Raw genomic sequence first — 17,730 nt, 5'->3', positions numbered from 1 at the left:
CAAAGTTGTGGTCAGAGAACTGTGGGAGATGATGCCACATTTTTGCCAATCCCACATCTAGTTCTCAACCCTAACTCCCACATATTTGTATCCTTCTTAATTTTTTGCCCTGGCCATGCAGTTCTATCTGGAATAGCACTATTTGTGTTTCATACATTCCTATTACTATTGAACATCTCCAACTTCAAGCCATTCATTTATGTCCAAATGCCTGTTTTGAACTTTTCACTATAGTGGCACTTTGAAGGGAGAAAAAAACAACCAACCAAAAACAGTATGTAGAAGCCTCACAAGTTGGTGTTTTCAGTCCCTCCAAGCTGAAAAACTGACTAGATTGACAGATGCAGACTTTTACTGCATCGATCCTGTTGCAGCACCTGTCTTTTCAGGCCTCAGCCATTCTCCCCATCTGTCTGTACAGAACAAGAGCAAGGCTTAATGGAGGACTGATCCAAGAGACAAACCTGACAGGCTTGGAATCTAGAGGGGAAATTTGTTGTGTGGTAATTCAAGTTGTTTCTTCTAACCAAAATCAAGAACCTAGCTATTAAATTCTTTCCTTAGTTCTTTCCTGTGAAGTGGTCCAATGGGAAAGAGAAAGTTTTGAGAGGTATAGTTTAGGACAGTAAAAAGAAACTGCAGCTTTAAAATATCTTGTGTTCTCTGATCTTGAGACCTGATTCCCATCTCTCATTTTTACTACTTAGATCAACACAATTCTGTCCAATTCTGCAGGATTATACTAGAGGGAAATCAGTATAGTGGTTAATTGAAACCAGGTCCAGATTGACAGTGGAGTCAGTATAGTGCCTGATGCTGCAGATGAACTTTTCACATAAGCTATTACATTGACTTTATTAGCTGGAATTGCTTTACTAAGGTTTATTTATACGGGCTGTTAGATCAGATGTGTTGCCAATTACTTCTGAACCTAGTTCATCTGAAATCCACAAGAGAGATGCTCCAGATCTAACAACTTAACAATTTCCCATAAACCCAGAAACAGATCATTATCTAAAGAAACGTACCCTTCACTTTGCTGTGCATCAGCACCTTGCTTGCATATTCTTGAACAAATGGTTTAGATCAGCACTTCTGAACGCATAGTTTTCTTTCAGTAAGGCCATTGGTACCAATAAGTAAGAGCAGAAAATAAATTCAAGCAAACCTGGTAAGTGAAGCCTGTTAGTCACTGTTTCATGATATAATACATTCTTAAGAGGACAAAACAAAAAAATCAGTGCAATATGATGCATTGATTTACTTAGTGTTTTATAATAGTATGTTTAGGAGTCTCTTTTATCACCTTCTTGTACATAGTATTTATTATAAATAAATATCAGATGCACAAAAAACAAGTAATATGATGTATTTATAGAAAAGATTGGTAAGACTGGGCAGTTGCCCGAGTTCTGTGCTTGTTTCTAGCCTATACCTATTTGTAAAGTCCAGCTGTGATTTTTTTCAAATCAAAATGTATTACTAGCCAACATTTTAGGGGGAAAAAAAAAAAAAAGATATTTTGAAAGACTGAATATTCCTAAGAGTGCCTCTTGACAGAAAAAATTGGCAGTACCTCACTGCTGACCTCAGTCATTTTGCCCTAGGGGTTTTACTATATTCTAGCTATATGACTAAGAGGTTCATGTATATTTACAGACATGAGATAGATGTGTTTATAACAACATGAATGTCATTGCCCCACCTAACTAACTTTTAGTCCCTATATTTTATTGGAGGTAGTTCTTTAGGGAAAGTGCTCTCCATCTTCTCTATACCCATGCTGACTGCAAAGTATCTTGAAGCATAAGCTGGAGCAATCCTGTGCTCTACACTCTGTGACCATGAAAGATCCAGCTTCATTATTACACAGAATCCAGCAGCTTGTTTGACCTTCTTTAATCCTGGTGCCTCTGCCACTTAGCAAGAGCCTACTATTTTATTGAAGACAACAGTTTCAGAAGATAGCATGGCAGAGTTGGTATATTTCCATTTCAAGAGCAAGAGTACACAGGAAGAAGGAAGGAAGGCAATGAACTGTTAAAGACAAATTGTTTCAGGAACTATGGGATATTTTACCCCTCTACTTGTTTCTGCTGCAACAATCTTATGCTTGCATGCTCCTTTACCTATCCCAAACAAGCCACCACCACCTTCTTTCCTGGGGTTTACTCCCATAGCGAAAGAATTTTGCTTTCCTTTCACAGGGCTTGTGAGCAGTCACCAGTCTGGGACACTCTTGCTGACAATATTCATGAAGCAGTAAGAACATCATAGTTTGAGATTCTGAATCCCCTATTAATTTTTTTATAAAGTGACCAATGGGAGATGAAAGGAAAAACAAATGGATGGCTGCACGAGGCCATGCATTCTCACAAAACTAGTTTGAATCATAGAATCATAGAATAGTTAGGGTGGGAAAGGACCTTAAGATCATCTAGTTCCAAACCCCCTGCCATGGGCAGGGACACCTCACATTAAACCATATCACCCAAGGCCTTGTCCAACCTGGTCTTGAACATCGCCAGGGATGAAGCATTCACAACTTCCGTGGGCAACCCATTCCAGTGCCTCACCACCCTCACAGGAAAGAATTTCCTCCTTATATCCAATCTAAACTTCCCCTGTTCAAGTTTTAACCCCTTACCCCTTGTCCTATCACTACAGTCTCTAATGAAGAGTCCCTCCCCATCATCCCTATAGGCCCCCTTCAGATACTGGAAGGCTGCTATGAGGTCTCCACACAGCCTTCTCTTCTCCAGGCTGAACAGCCCCAGTCTCCTCAGCCTGTCTTCATACAGGAGGTGCTCCAGTCCCCTGATCATCCTTGTGACCCCTCTCTGGACGTGTTCCAACAGTTCCATGTCCTTTTTATGTTGAGGACACCAGAACTGCACACAATACTCCAGGTGAGGTCTCATAAGAGCAGAGTAGAGGGGCACGATCACCTCCTTTGACCTGCTGGTCACGCTCCTTTTGATGCTGCCCAGGATACGGTTGGCTTTCTGGGCTCCAAACACACACTGCCGGCTCATGTTCATTTTCTCGTCAACCAACACCCCCAAGTTCTTCTCCGCAGGGCTGCTCTGAATCTCTTCTCTGCCCAACCTGTAGCTGTGCCTGGGATTGCTCCCACCAGGTGTAGGACCTTGCACTTGGCATGGTTAAACTTCATGAGGTTGGCATCAGCCCACCTCACAAGCATGTCAAGATCCCTCTGGATGGCATTCCTTCCCTCCAGCCTATCAACCGAACCACACAGCTTGGTGTCATCAGCAAACTTGCTGAGGGCGCACTCAATCCCTCTGTTCATGTCAGAGACGAAGATGTTAAAAAATCTTTAAAATATCTTTAAAGACATACTAGTTACTAATGCTGACATACATTGGTTTACAAATGAGGCAAGAGAAAGGAGTGAAAGCTCAAGCTGCTGTCATACCCAATAGCACACCTAATAGTACTAAATAGCAGAGAGCAGGCTAATTAAAAAAAAAAGTTCATATTTGTTTTGCATTAATTAATCAACAAAGCTAACTTGTCTGTGGCTGCTGAAGACAAAACTACAAATCAAATCCTCCAATTAATTGACTGGAATTAATTGATTCTGCCTACCAGTAAGGCAATAGACTGAGCCATTAATCTTTGCAGATTCTCTGTCCAAACCTCTATTCCTCTCTGTCTCCATCCCAATGACAGCTAAGATAAAGTTAACCTTCATCAACTTAATCGTTTGTAGGAAAGCCGGTTTTATTCTGCTCAAAAACCTGAGCAGAAATTGAAATAAGGCTGAGTGTCCTGACTGCAGAATAGCGCAATGTATGAATATGTATGAGGAAAAAAAATATTTTTCAGAGGTACTCTATGAACTCCTTTTTATTGTATCTTAATTCTAGTCAGTGGTGCTTGGATTGATCAGAGAAACATTTCTGGTACTTAGTTTAAAAACAGGGAAGAAATTCTATAACTCTTGTTATTTTTAGTGTATATTATTTGAATTCTGTGGATGCATTTCTAGTGTCAAATTAAATATTTCAAAGACCATTCCTTGACAGGGAGGCCAACTGGCAATGAACAGCTCATGTCTACACTATTAAGTTATTTTACATCCAAAATAGTGCACTAACATACAAACTGTCTACTAAGAATGATTCCTGGCCTAAGGCAGCTCTCAAAATATGCCTAGGAATTATTCTGGAGTGCTAATTGTCCATGACAAAAGCCATATTAGGGGCTCCTCTAACAGATTTGATTGTAAATGATTGAGTTCAAATGGCAAGGAACATTATCTGGAAGTGCTTAATCTTCTTTTACAGACTTAACCTCTATTCTCCAATTCAAGATGTTGGCATTTGGTGTTTTTTTTTTATGAGCAGCAAATATTTATGCAACTTACCATCAGAGTCTGTGACTACTGGTTCAGATGTTTGAGATACCACGAAGACATCTTCTGGCCTTTCTGCCAAATTCTCTCCTTGCAATCTAAATTGTGGAAAAACTGAATGAAAACATTTGCAATCATATTCCATAGATAAGACACAGAAGAGTGTCATCTTTGTCTACAAACCCTACTCACAACAGTGTCCTAATTAAAATGGTGGCTTTGCTGAAAAGCCAACATCCATGGTTCAATCATATCATCCCAGATTGTCTAGTAACCAAAACTAGCCTTTAAAAACCAGTCAACTGAATCCTAGCTTATATATTTTTGTAGGACTTGCGTCAGCAGTGGTGGAGTTTTGGTGGCATCATGTGCATATGAAACTGCAAGCTTCCTTTACTACATTCAAAAATATTTTAACTGAACAGTTAAACAGAAAACATTTTAACTAAACAGTACTGGGTGTCCATGTCAAGGTGTTGTCAATAGGGACCTCTACAGGGGTGGCCTTGGTGAGGAGAGAGGCTGCCCTATGATGGATGCAGGTGGTTCCATCCAGCTCTAAAAGACCCACAGCAGGACACAGCTGAGCCCCTCAGCCACAATAGTGGCGCCGTATGGAGAAAACATAGTTAAGGAAGAGCAACCAAAGCCACACAGGCAGAAGAACAGGGAACAGAAAGAGTGGGAAATGGCAGAGGGAGCACCAAGGTCAGAGGAGGAGATGCTCCACACTCCGAAGCAGATAATCCCCTGCAGACCACGGTGAGGTGCATCCCAGAGCCAATATCCACTGCAGCCTATGGAGGATCCACACCAGAGTAGGTGGATATGTCTTGGAAGGTCTGTGGTCCATGGAGAGCCCACAGTGGAGCAGATTTTTTTCCTGTAGGACTGCAGCTCGTGGGGAGAGCCCACACTGGAGCTGGTAAAAAGTGTGAGGAAGAAGGAGGGACAGAGAGAAGCTGTTACGGAATGACCACAACCTGCTGCTTCCCATCCTCCTATGCTGCTCAGGGAGTGGGGAGAAAGACCTGGAGTGAAGTCGGGCTTAGGAAAGGCAAGAGGAAAAGTGTAATTTTAATGATTGTCTTTCTGTTTCTCATTACTTAAATCTATTTTATTTGGCAATAAATTAAACTAATTTTCCCCAAGTCTAGTCTCTTTTGCCCGCAACATGAACTGGTAAGCAACTATCCTGTCTTTATCTCAACCCACAGATTTTTTCATCCTATTTTTTCCCCTCATCCTGCTAAGGGCGGTAAGTGAGCTAGCAGCTGGGTGGGGAGTTGGGCCTTAGCCAAGGTTAACCCACCACAGGGAAATACATGCAAGAATATTTCCTCCTCCTTTGTTATTTTTTAAAAGACAAACACAGTAATTATGGTAGGCTTCATCTTCAGGCTTTCCCCCTGCATCAGCTGACTGCAGTGCCTTTGACAGCAATGTACAATAACATGCCTTGTATTTGTTCTTTTAAATGAATATCCCAAGAGTCCTACCATCCTTCTTCAGGCTCTTATGAATCTTTAGTACAGATCCTGCTCTGAAGAAATGGTTTGTAGCTCTTAACACAATATAACTGCCAGTTACATCAAGGTTATCTTACCTTGAATTTATTCAGACATGAAAAGAAAAGAAAAATGCAATCCAATTTTGCAAAGCCCACGAATCATAAAAATGCATCGAAGTAAAACCTTGGGGAAAGAAATAACCCATCTTTTACAAAAAAGTTCCTTTCACTTTGTATTCTCACTTTCTGCAGCTGCTTTACACTAAATTTTGAATTAACCTTTGAAACCAAGCAGAACCCTCATGTCTGCCCTACCTATAGTTCACAATTTATGGCTCTCACAGTTATCTAATATATTTGGATCTTAAGTCATCTATTTGTTTTTACTTTCTCAAACCAAGCCCCCCCCCCCCCCCCCCCCCAGTTACTTTATCTCCTTTTATTGCCCCTCGGACAGTTCATTTAGGATGGAAAGCTCAATGTATATTTGTAATGACTCTTACCTGAGCAGGCATTTCCACAGTCCTCAAGGCAATGTAAGTAAAACTTAGAAGCTGTAAACCTAATTTTGAAAATCACTTATATGAGTCCTTTATAGCTCTATTCCTGGTTTGTAATGCTCTAGTAACAATTCTTTAAAAGCCTGCTTGTCAAACAGGCTCTTCTGAAGATGTCAGTGAAACAGAAGCAAATAACTTTGTGCCATTATCATAAAGATATTCAAATAGGGAGGAAACAAACTGTAAATGCAATAATCATGTGAAAAAGATTTCAAAAATCACATCGCCTTTGCATTAAAATTGACCTGTCCTTCATTGTATACATACATGTTTCCTGCAAGCATGAATTCAAGCATATAAGGTTATGCATGAAATAGCAGGAACCAGCAGTGATGTACTCTTCTCTGCCGCCATGTTGATAGTTTATTTGTGTTTAATTAAAAGGAAAAAAAACCCTCTGTTTATATTGCAGTAATTAAAAAATCATCTCTAGATGTAGCAGCTGCTTCTTTTATCCCATTAGATTTTTCAAGGTTTTAAAATACATTCTCATTCTGAGCTTCCATAAATCCATACCAGACATGAACAACTGAAATTACTCTCATATTATTCTAGAAATTGCATATATTTAAGTGGCTCATTGCCTCATGAAAAACATGAAAAAAAAGAAGAATCTTTTCAATAGTCAGAAAAGCTATTTCATATGATTTCTTTTTGTAGGAGGAAATGGCTGGGTGAACTGGGTGGGTGGATGGGTGAATAAGATACTTGACATATTCAGACCTCATTTTCACATCCAGTTTTCAACTTCTTTATGTATTTCTTATGTGTGGATTCATATTGGAATAGAATCCTATGTGACTCAAGCAGCAAAAAAGTCACAAACACTATTGCTTGCTAAAAGAATTCTGTTACTTGGTCTGTTCTCATTTCTCCTTCAGTAGTAACCATATTCATAAGACAACTCCACAGTAAAACAAAAACATGTAAAAATTCTTAAGCAACCGATTTGAAATAAGCATACGTCTAGAAGAGCTGCTGAATGCTTTAGAAGCTCTTTATACAAAGATGTATCTTCTAATATGAATGTCTTCCAAAAAAGTGTGTTGCACCATGCTCCAAGCATCATTAATGTTGGATGGCTTACGCTATGAGATTCACCTACCTGGTCCCTGGTAGCACAAAAGCATTTTCATCTCCAACACTTCTTTTTTGCAGACTAGTTCTACACAGAAGTGTAAACTATAAGGTAGACTTCGTTCTTTGTTACCAGATATTAAATAGAAATACTTTTAGCAAAAAAAAGGTAAAATGATGAGCAAAATGTTGTATTGGAACTTTTCATCCACTGTTTTGGAAAAGGAGATTATATAAAGAGGAATGTATATGAGATCACATCCTTATTTGCAAATCAATCTAAAAAGTCAAGCTTTTCCAAACTGGAAAACCTGATACCTAATAGCTAACATTTTTTTCTACATACATTCTATTTATAGTGTGATGTCTTGATTAGAGGCCCTTGTTTCAGTTACATTCAATCAGACACATGCTGGAGTTTCAAGAGCTACAAACAGCCTCCAGGCAAATACTTCAATTTCCTTTGACTCAAAAATGCATTCTGTGGGAATTGATCCAACAAAACTGCTAAGACTTCAGGACCAAAGACATTCTGAATAAGTTCTATAGGATAGTTGCAGCAGCATTATAAGAGGTCTATCACTACAAACACGCTTATTTGTGTGTGAAACACAGTAATACTGCCAGTATCACTCAGCAAATATGATACTATGAATACGCAAAAAGAGGACAAAACCAGTTTATCTACACTCCTTGAATGAGTCACAGCATAATAAAGTCCTACATTGCTTCATCAAAGAAAGGAAACAGAAAATAGGAAAAACTGAGTCAAGATTGAAATTATGGATTTTTTGTTTTTCATCCATTACTTTGAAAAGGTCTTTTCACACCCTTGAAAAATCTATAAGCACACACAGTATCCTCTAAGAAATGGCAGTGACTAAAAGTCAGCAAAATGAAAACATGTTGATTCCTTTAGGATTCAGATTAGGAAAACATTTCCTCTTGACTTAACATCTGACAAAGCAGTGTTTTCCACAGAATTTTAATATTTGTCACCGTATCAATTATTTTATATTATATCCATGTAAGTTGACTTTATCTGCTATGTTAATTATTCTATTAGTGCTGGTGCAGTATTTAAAATTTGTGGACACATTTAGCTTGAGCAAAATGGACTTCTAAGAGGTAAAACAAACTCCTGCTTTGAGGACAAGTATGGGTATGTCTATACTTGAGTGTATACATGACTGCAAGTACAGATGCGAGACAAATTCTTGTTGAAGAACTCTAGTGCACTAAACATAGATATACACTATGATTGCCCTCTATGTCAACACTTGGCTTACTATATTCTTAAAATTAGCAGTAAATAAAATTAAAGCAAACTCTGTGTTATAGCACAATACTATAATAATGTTAGTAATAATAGCAATAATAAAGTTCACTGGTGAATATCATTCTCACACCATTAATAGAGAAGAAGAAAAAAAAAAGCTCACTTCCAAGGACCACATCAGATTCATAAAAATAATTAAAAAACAGTTAACCACAAGCACAGGTACTTTCTAACATCAGGGACTAATGAGAAGGAATAAAGTTCCTGAAAACAAAGACATGGAAATGTTTCTGATACCCAGTACTGAAAGATATGTTCTTTAGCATTTGCTCTTTGTGTAGACTACTAATTCAGTGTATGTGCATTACAAATTGCTGTGTACTACTATATAGCACAGTACTTCAGGAATTTTTTGTGTACAATGAAATATTAAATAGGAGAGGAGATCCACCTTCAGAGAACGGTGATTGTTTACTCACAGAAAAATTTGCCTTGTATTTAGATAAATACTATTCTGACAGGCTCTTTCAGAAATATGTCACTTAAATAACAAAATTCCCATTCTATTTCTCCTAAAAATGAACAACAAAAAAATCCAATCCGGGTAGGGGTTATAATTTTTGGATAAACTCTCCTTTAATCCCCAAATATACAACGACAGGCAAGAGTGACAGAATTACTGTGTACATGGCTGGCCTTCAAATTCTGGTACGTGACTATGGATGGGACATCTTTTTAAACATAGCAATCTGTAGCTGGATAAATTTGCTCAAATTCTGATGTTCCCCAGAAATGAACAATAGAAACTTTGAAATTCCACTTGAGAAGAAACCCTGAAAACCTGTTATTTCAAGACAATACAAATGCTCCTGCTGGCTTCTTACTAATAAAGAAAAATTCCTTCAGGGACTCCAAGACAATAGAAAGAGGAGGAAGTGGGAAATTACATGTCTGAGAATTGCAGCTCCAGCCATTCTCTCTGCTTTGCCCTGTGTCAGCTAAATTGTCAAATCTGAATAATTTCTGTAAAATGCCTTGGTTTCTGTGAATCATTATTTCCTGAAGGACATAAATTTCATTGGAAAATTCCTGATCTGCTTTGCTGAAGACTCAGCTGACTTCTTTTACATAAACATGGTAAGAAGTAAGCGCAAGTTCAGCAAAGAATCCTTAAACTTTTAACCAAAAAGAGCAATAAAGCTGTTTCAATGTTCACCCAAGATCAGTGTATGCTTTTAAGGTTACAACCACAAAAAAGGGTTCCTAACTCTGTAAAAAAGAGGTAGTGTCATGTTTGTATTAGAATCTTAATTAACTAGACTTTGGCTTGCTGAATCACTGATTTTGCTTAAATCATTTCGAAGTAGATTAACTATGCTCTTGAAAAGATATTAACAAATAACTTCAATGATTTATAGTTAATTTCTTTATGAAGTAGTTAATTTGTACCAAAACCTGTAATACACATTTTGTAAGATTAATGAATATCATGAACTTACTCACAAAAGAAACTTATTAAAAATAGAACTTGATGACATTTCTTTGGCAACCAAAGGGAATTTCAGCTAGAAATGAGAATAAATTGGACTTACTGTATTTATTGGGGGGGGGAGGACAGATGACGGACGACAGGACAGGTAGGTTTTGTTTGATTTTCTTTTTTTTTCTTTTCTTCCTTTCAAATCACCTGCTTCCTTTCTGCAGTTTAAAATGTGACATGCACATCTAACATTTCTCCCTGATATCACTGTAATACCGAATTATAATTTCCCTGGAACAAATATGTAACTCCGGGAAAGTTATAGCAACAGAGATGACACAACAGAAGTCCTGAAAGCTCCCAAATGCTTTTAAGTTACACTGAATGTTTTCTTGCACCTTTCCCTAGCAACCTCAACACCACATCAGTAGCAGTACTCCAAGTATTACAAACATTTGTCATGACTTGTCTGTAATATGGTGAGTTTATTTCACTCTTTGCTCTCAAACATACTGATCCAAATTCTGACCTCATGTACCTTGACTTACTGTCTCCACAACTTCTGCACTCCTCTCCACTCGTGTAAAATCCAAAGCTTCTCCAGCATCTAAACCCAAAGCAAGGATTTTCTGACCTATTTCATTTGTTCTACTAATCTCTTTTACAAAAATAAAAATGTTAAAACTGTGCCAGCATAATTCTTAGTGTATTCACAGGTACGGAAACAAAAAAAAATGTCAGTTTTCCAGTATCAACTATGCCTGTTAATATAATCACAGAATCATAGAATGGTTAAGGTTGGAAAGGGCCTTAAAATCTAGTTCCAAACCCCCTGCCATGGGCAGGGACACCTCATAGTAGACCACGTCGCCCAAGGCTCTGTCCAACCCAGCCTTGAGCACTGCCAGGGATGGAGCATTCATTCACAACTTCCTTGGACAACCCATTCCAGTACCTCACCACCCCACAGGAAAGAGCTTCTTCCTTATATCTAACTTGAACTTCCCCCATTTAAACTCATTGCCCCTTGTCCTATCACTACAGTCCCCGATGAAGTATCCCTCTCTGTCATCTTTGTAGGCCAACTTCAGATACTGGAAGGCTGCTATGAGGTCTCCACGCAGCCTTTGCTTCTCCAGGCTGAACAGCCCCAACTTTCTCAGCCTGTCTTCATACAGGAGGTGCTCCAGTCCCCTGATCATCCTCGTGGCCCTCCTCTGGACTTGTTCCAACAGTTCCATGTCCTTTTTATATTGAGGACACCAGAACTGCACACAGTACTCCAGGTGAGGTCTCACAAGAGCAGAGTAGAGGGCCAGGATCACCTCCTTCGACCTGCTGGTCATGCTCCTTTTGGTGCAGCCCAGGATATGGTTGGCTTTCTGGGTTGCAAGCACACACTGCCAGCTCATGTTCATTTTCTCATTGATCAGCACCCCCAAGTCCTTCTCCACAGGGCTGCTCTGAATCTCTTCTCTGCCCAACCTGTAGCTGTGCCTGGAATTGCTCCCACCCAGGTGTAGGACCTTGCACTTGGCATGGTTAAACTTCATGAGGTTGGCATCAGTCCACCTCACAAGCATGTCAAGGTCCCTCTGGATGGCATTCCTTCCCTCCAGCGTATCAACTGAACCACACAGCTTGGTGTCATCAGCAAACTTGCTGAGGGCGCACTCAATCCTACTGTCCATGTCACTGACAAAGATATTGAACAAGATTAGTCCCAACACTAAGCCCTATGGGACACCACTTGCTACCAGTCTCCTCCAGTTGGACATTGAGCCATTGACTGCAACCCTCTGCATGTGGCCATCCAGCCAATTCCTTATCCTCTGTGTGGTCCATCCAACAAATTTACGTCTCTCCAGTTTAGAGACAAAGATGCCGTGCAGGGCAGGGTAGAACACTTTGTACAAGTCTAGGCAGATGACATCAATTGCTTTGCCCCTATCCATCAGTTCTGCAGCCCCATCATAGAAGGCCACCAAATTGGTCAGGCAGGATTTCCCCTTTGTGAAGCCATGCTGGCTGTCACCAAGCACCTTGTTGATTTTCATGTGCCTTAGCATGCCTTCCAGGAGAATCTGCTCCAAGTTTTTGCCAGGCACAGAGATGAGACTGACTGGTCTGTAATTCCCTGGGTCATCCATTTTCCCCTTCTTGAAAATGGGGGTTATATTTCCCTTTTTCCAGTCACTGGGAACATCACCTGACTGCCATGCTTTTTCAAATATGATGGAGAGTGGCTTACCAGCTCTATTCGCCAGCTCCTTCAGGACCCATGGATGGACTTCATCAGGTCCCAGTATTTAGTATAATGAAATTATACTAAATAAATATAATTAAACAATATACAGGCAAGAGTACTCTTTTGCTGGCAAAACTCTCCATCTGCTTTAGCTACCCACTCTAGCTTCCTAATAAAGATCAGATTTTAAAAGAAGTTTATATAAATTTCAAATCAATAAATTACAGAAGAAAAATGTCTCAGATCTAAGAGGCAAAGAACAGAGGATTGTGAATTCAGTGAGTAATGAGAGTGGCTGGTACTTCTCAAGTCTGAAGCAATAATGGAAAAGCTCTGCAGCATGTCCCCTTATTATATTAAAAAAATCAGTGTCATAGCTTCTTTTTTCACCATAGACTAAAATACAGGAAGTGTCTGCATCAAAGAAAAATGAAGCATAATGACTATTGGATTATCCTGCAGAACATTATCCAGGAAGGCAGATGTTTCCAAAATTAAACTACATGTATAAATACAGATATTTAACTAAATTTCTGAATAAAACGTAGGAATATAAACTTAGTGATATATTCAGCATGCTCCCCAACAGATATTTATAATTCCTTTAAATCCATTTTAAAGAAGTGCAAGGCTCTCAGGCAGGAGTACGCTGTTACCACCATCAATGCTGTTTATGTGATATATGCAGCATTTTTATTCCTTGATTTTCACCCTCATCTAAGGAACAGTTGAAATTCCATTTTCACTGATACAATTCAGATCACAGTCTGCTGCTTTTTTTTGCACTCACTTTCTAAGGACACCATTACTTAATACTTGCACACTAAACCACAGCAAATTAGTTGAGAATTCATTAAAAGCATACGTAAAAATGGATTTTGATTGAAGTTCATTCTCTTTCTGCAAATTAAAAGGATTAATTTCCAGTCACAAAGATTTTTCTGGAAAGTGTCCATGTTATCAATACATTAATTCACAGCCATGATGTTTTCAGCTGGTAAAACTACAATATCCACTTACACATTGACACAGCCTGCAAAATAATCTTCTCTATGCGCTGTTTGCCTTTTCAAAATGTCTGAATGCAGGTCTTTGTGCATTTAAATAAGTACACTCTGCAGCTATTTCTGAGGAGAACCAAAACTGGAAATATATTTCCCAGAGTAAGGAATCCATGAAGAGACTGAATTATCTAATCCTTTTTCAAGATGGGGAATTAAGCCACTCTTATAGCAATCTTTTATCTGTTGCTGTCTTCAAACCATTATCTCACAGGAGAAAAATCACAGTCTTTGTCAGTCTTTTCAGACTTAACACTCTTTCTTCCCCTGTGAACAATTTTTTCCTAGGACTTGTGAAAGAGTTTTGTGTGTGCATGTGCATGTGTGTCTTTAAGAGCTATATTAAACTATTATTCAGAGCTGCAAATTATGATCAACAGGCTTCCCCAAGCTAATGATCTCCTGGCTTCCTCCCTATATCGGTTTGCATCCAAAAGCAACTGCTACTGATGATATACATCACAGCATAGGACCAAAAAGAAAAAAATCTCTAAACACTGTAGCAAAGAATCAGCTTGCAAAGCACACATCAAAGACAGCAGGGAAAAAGAATGGGGAAAGTTTTGGGAAAGCACTTGATTTTTTAAATTATTGAGAAGGTTAAATGTGTTTTGGAGGGGAAAAGATAAAGACGCCTTGACAAAATCTACAGACAAAGGACAGGATGACACGGATGTTACCCTCTATTAAATTGAGAGACAGTACAATATTTTTCAGGACTAGACAAAGTAATATTAATTTCATTTTCAAATATGCTCCTACTGCTTTCCGTATTACAAATCAAGACCAGTACATTCAAAAGAACTGAAAAACCCTTTAAGTCTACTCTTCTTAGAATTTCTCAACAGCATTTTTAAACATTCACAAGTGTACAAACCCACTACTGTTGAACAATAACTCTTAGAAAAGATGTCTGGTGACACATCATTAATTCAAAGTATCTTATACTGCATCATACCTTTATAACCAAATCCAGACACTAATTCCCTATCAGTGAATTTACAGTAGGGCTATCTTCAGATGAACTTGGTGCAGTAAGTGCCACATTTCCAAAACCACCCCTATCATGAAAACAATATGTTAGTGTGTATGTATAAGATGCGATTCACATGCAAATTTTATGTACCTAGTGCACATGTTTTAAGTGTAAGTCTATTAATATGCAAACACTTATCTTTCCTCAAACAAATAGCCTTCCATTTCTCTTATGCTGATTGACAATTACTTATGTCAAAAATAAGTCTACTCCACATGTGCAGCCGTTAAGGCAATTAAATAGCTGTTAAATCAAACTTAGAAGGAAAAGCTTCATCTCTGAAAATACTGCATAATGCAAAGACACAGACATAAACTGCGCCTTTTAAAGAGATATGCTTCATCTGAAAATACTGGTTTCTTTGTAGCTTACATTATTTTTCATTACAATGATTATCACAGTGGAAATGTGATATTTGTGGAACTTCTGAGATGTCTGAAATTATTGCCTGGTGGATTTATCCAGTGGGAAATTCTGGTTAAAAAAAAGATGAAGGAAAGAAGTCTGAACCTCCTGGGATGTCTGACCTTGATCCTCCTGCCTCAGCACTTGATATAAATCTCCTATCTTATACCGTTCCTTTCCCAAGACACGGTTAAGATTTTGAAAACAGAGAGACGTTGGACAGTCTTTTTAAAACACAATTCATTAAGAGCTTGCTATAAAACTAGGGTTTAGGATTAAATATGATAATATATTGTGCATTTCAGAGGTCAAACTTAAATCCATGAACTCAAAACAATCATTTGAAATCACACAGATATTCTCTACTTTGCATACAGTAAGATGTTCAAAAGAAACACAAGTCAGTGAAAGGAAAGGCAAGCCAATGTGTTACTCTGAAGACTTAGCAAAGCCACTTATTAACACTTTATCTTCTCCTCCTCTGATAAGCATTAGGATCAGTAAAAACATGTTCTGATTTTTTTTTTTCTTTAGTGTTTTCCTAATTTTTTGAAATAACAAGATACCAAGGAGGTAAATCACTACAGAAAGGAAATATAAAGTGGTTTATTTTAGCTGTATTTAACACTAAAAAGCCAAGAGGACAGTAAAGACACTTCTGAGGTTATTTATGCATCAAAGCTGGATAAATTAATCACTGCCCAGCCAAAAAACGACATGAATTTTTTTTTAGTAATTTCTTTTTTTTTGCCACAACTTTTTCTTGTCTTGTAATTCTTTTTATTTTTCTACCTTATAAGAAGTTCTAAGCAGCAAAAGGAAAAATACGGGCTTCCTCCACAATTTTCCAAAGTGAAAGGTGTTTTTTTTAAAGTTACAATGCACTACTACACAATTTGTTTGCTTGCTACTCTTAAAGGGAAAAAGATGCAAATAAAACACTTCATTTAGGACAAAGTCTGTGAAGCTAGCACAGACAAACGTGAAGAAAATACAGTTCTTTGAAACAAGTGATCCAAAAAATTAAGGTTGCAAAAATGAAAAAAAAAGGAAAAAAAGAACAAAAAAAGTGACATGAGTCACATGGAATATTAGACTATTTCTTAGGCTATTTCTAAGCAGCACTTAGAAATAATACACAGACAGAAAGCTAACATGAAATGCAAGATGGGAAAGGGAAAGGAAAAGAAAAAAAGAAAGGTTTGTCAACATTTGAACATAAATGTCCTAACATTCTGTGCATGAACACAAATCAGAGAATTTTTCCCCCAAAATTATTTCTTTACCAATCACTTCAGTTTGGAAACATTTTTGTCCCTTGGTACTTTGAAGTCACTTGTTCCCAAATTTCTGGAAAATTAACAAACCAGAAGTTTCTGCCAGAAACTCAGTCACTAAGCTGGCCTTACCACTACTGGGCAGACATACAAAACCCATTCTTCATGCAAATGCATGTACCAAGCCACATGTATACCTGTATCCTTTCCCCAGTATTACAGCACAGCATACTGAGCCAAACAAGGGATTATATGCAGTATTTGGCAGGTTATTCTTTCTGACATGTGTATATCGTTGATTAATTAGAAATATAAATCGTATGACATGATATCATCCTGTGTTTCCTACCTTTCTGCTGCATGATTAAACAGAAATTAGCTGTTTCCTTTCAAAGATGACATGTTCCACATGGAAAAAGACTAAAAACTCTTATAAACCCCACAAATAGCAAAATACAAATCTTAGGGGGTCCTTTGCTACACTTCTGTGCAAAAGGCTGCACTCAAGGCAAATCAAAGCCCATTTAAATGTACAAAAGGACAAATTTATGTAAAATTCACCATGGAGAATAAGGCTAGGAAGGAAAAAGGGGTCACAAAATCAAACAGTCAATAAAAGAAAAAAATGGAACTTAGTGGGGAGCATAATAAAAGATTCAGATGCAAGTCATCTGGGTGCTCTGTACCTTTTACTCTGACAGTATACTCAGCATGCATTTATTTACACAGACTTTTGGGGAGTAGCAAGAAAGGAAAAAGAGGAAACAAAACTATGGGTTGGGTCTAAAGAGGAAATGTGATGTTAGGTTATCCAAATAGATATATCACGTTACATCACGATTTTGATATCAGAAATTACAATTTATGCTCCCCAAATCCCGATTACTGCTCATAGGCATTCCAAGTTCCACCATTTGTAGGTTACTCTCCACAAAATATTAAATTAGGAAGGAAGTTCAAGTCTATAAAAAAAAACAGGATTTAAAGACATCCTTTGAAGTCACATACACTCTAGTGCTCTACTCTTAACTCTGTTAGGAATAGATAACTTTATATTCCCAGTGATCAGGTTCTCTTCTACCTATTTCCATTACCTCTTGTTTTATATTAGCACTGCAGTTAAAGGGCTGATTAGAGTTCATGTAAACATACCTGAACCACCTTTACATCAGCATCTGTAGATGCTGTCCCTGAATAGTTTTGATAACTCATGTAGCAGCTAAGGTAATACTGCACAGGCAGAACTCTCCCTGCCAGATTTCAATGTAGGCGCAGCCTTTTATCATCTCACCCAGACACCACATACTGTTGCATATGCGATAAGGGGAAAATAGTCCATGGAGTTTTGATGCCTTTTAGTCCTGCACGCATTTTCAAGATACTACTCCCTTTAGAGAGACTCACACCAAAACAGCT

General features: G+C 38.1%; 1 protein-coding gene across 7 annotated transcripts in view; it reads right to left on the bottom strand.

Moving 5' to 3' along the window:
- The window catches only part of CUNH8orf34 (chromosome unknown C8orf34 homolog), a 161,451-nt gene that overhangs the window by 32,024 nt on the left and 111,697 nt on the right, over window positions 1-17,730 (bottom strand). For all 7 annotated transcript variants that reach the window (XM_057426125.1, XM_057426127.1, XM_057426120.1 and 4 more), the window contains one exon: window positions 4,394-4,479. In XM_057426125.1, the coding sequence (XP_057282108.1) occupies window positions 4,394-4,479 (86 nt within the window). The remainder of the gene's footprint in view (window positions 1-4,393; window positions 4,480-17,730) is intronic.

The sequence above is a fragment of the Pezoporus wallicus genome, unplaced genomic scaffold (genome assembly GCF_028554395.1).
Source record: "Pezoporus wallicus isolate ANWC-B61680 ecotype Strahan unplaced genomic scaffold, APGP_CSIRO_Pwel_v1 contig_4131, whole genome shotgun sequence".
NCBI classification, from domain to species: Eukaryota; Metazoa; Chordata; class Aves; order Psittaciformes; family Psittacidae; genus Pezoporus; species Pezoporus wallicus.
The sequence above is the reverse complement of the archived record's forward strand: the minus strand, read 5'-3'. Positions and strand labels throughout refer to the sequence as shown.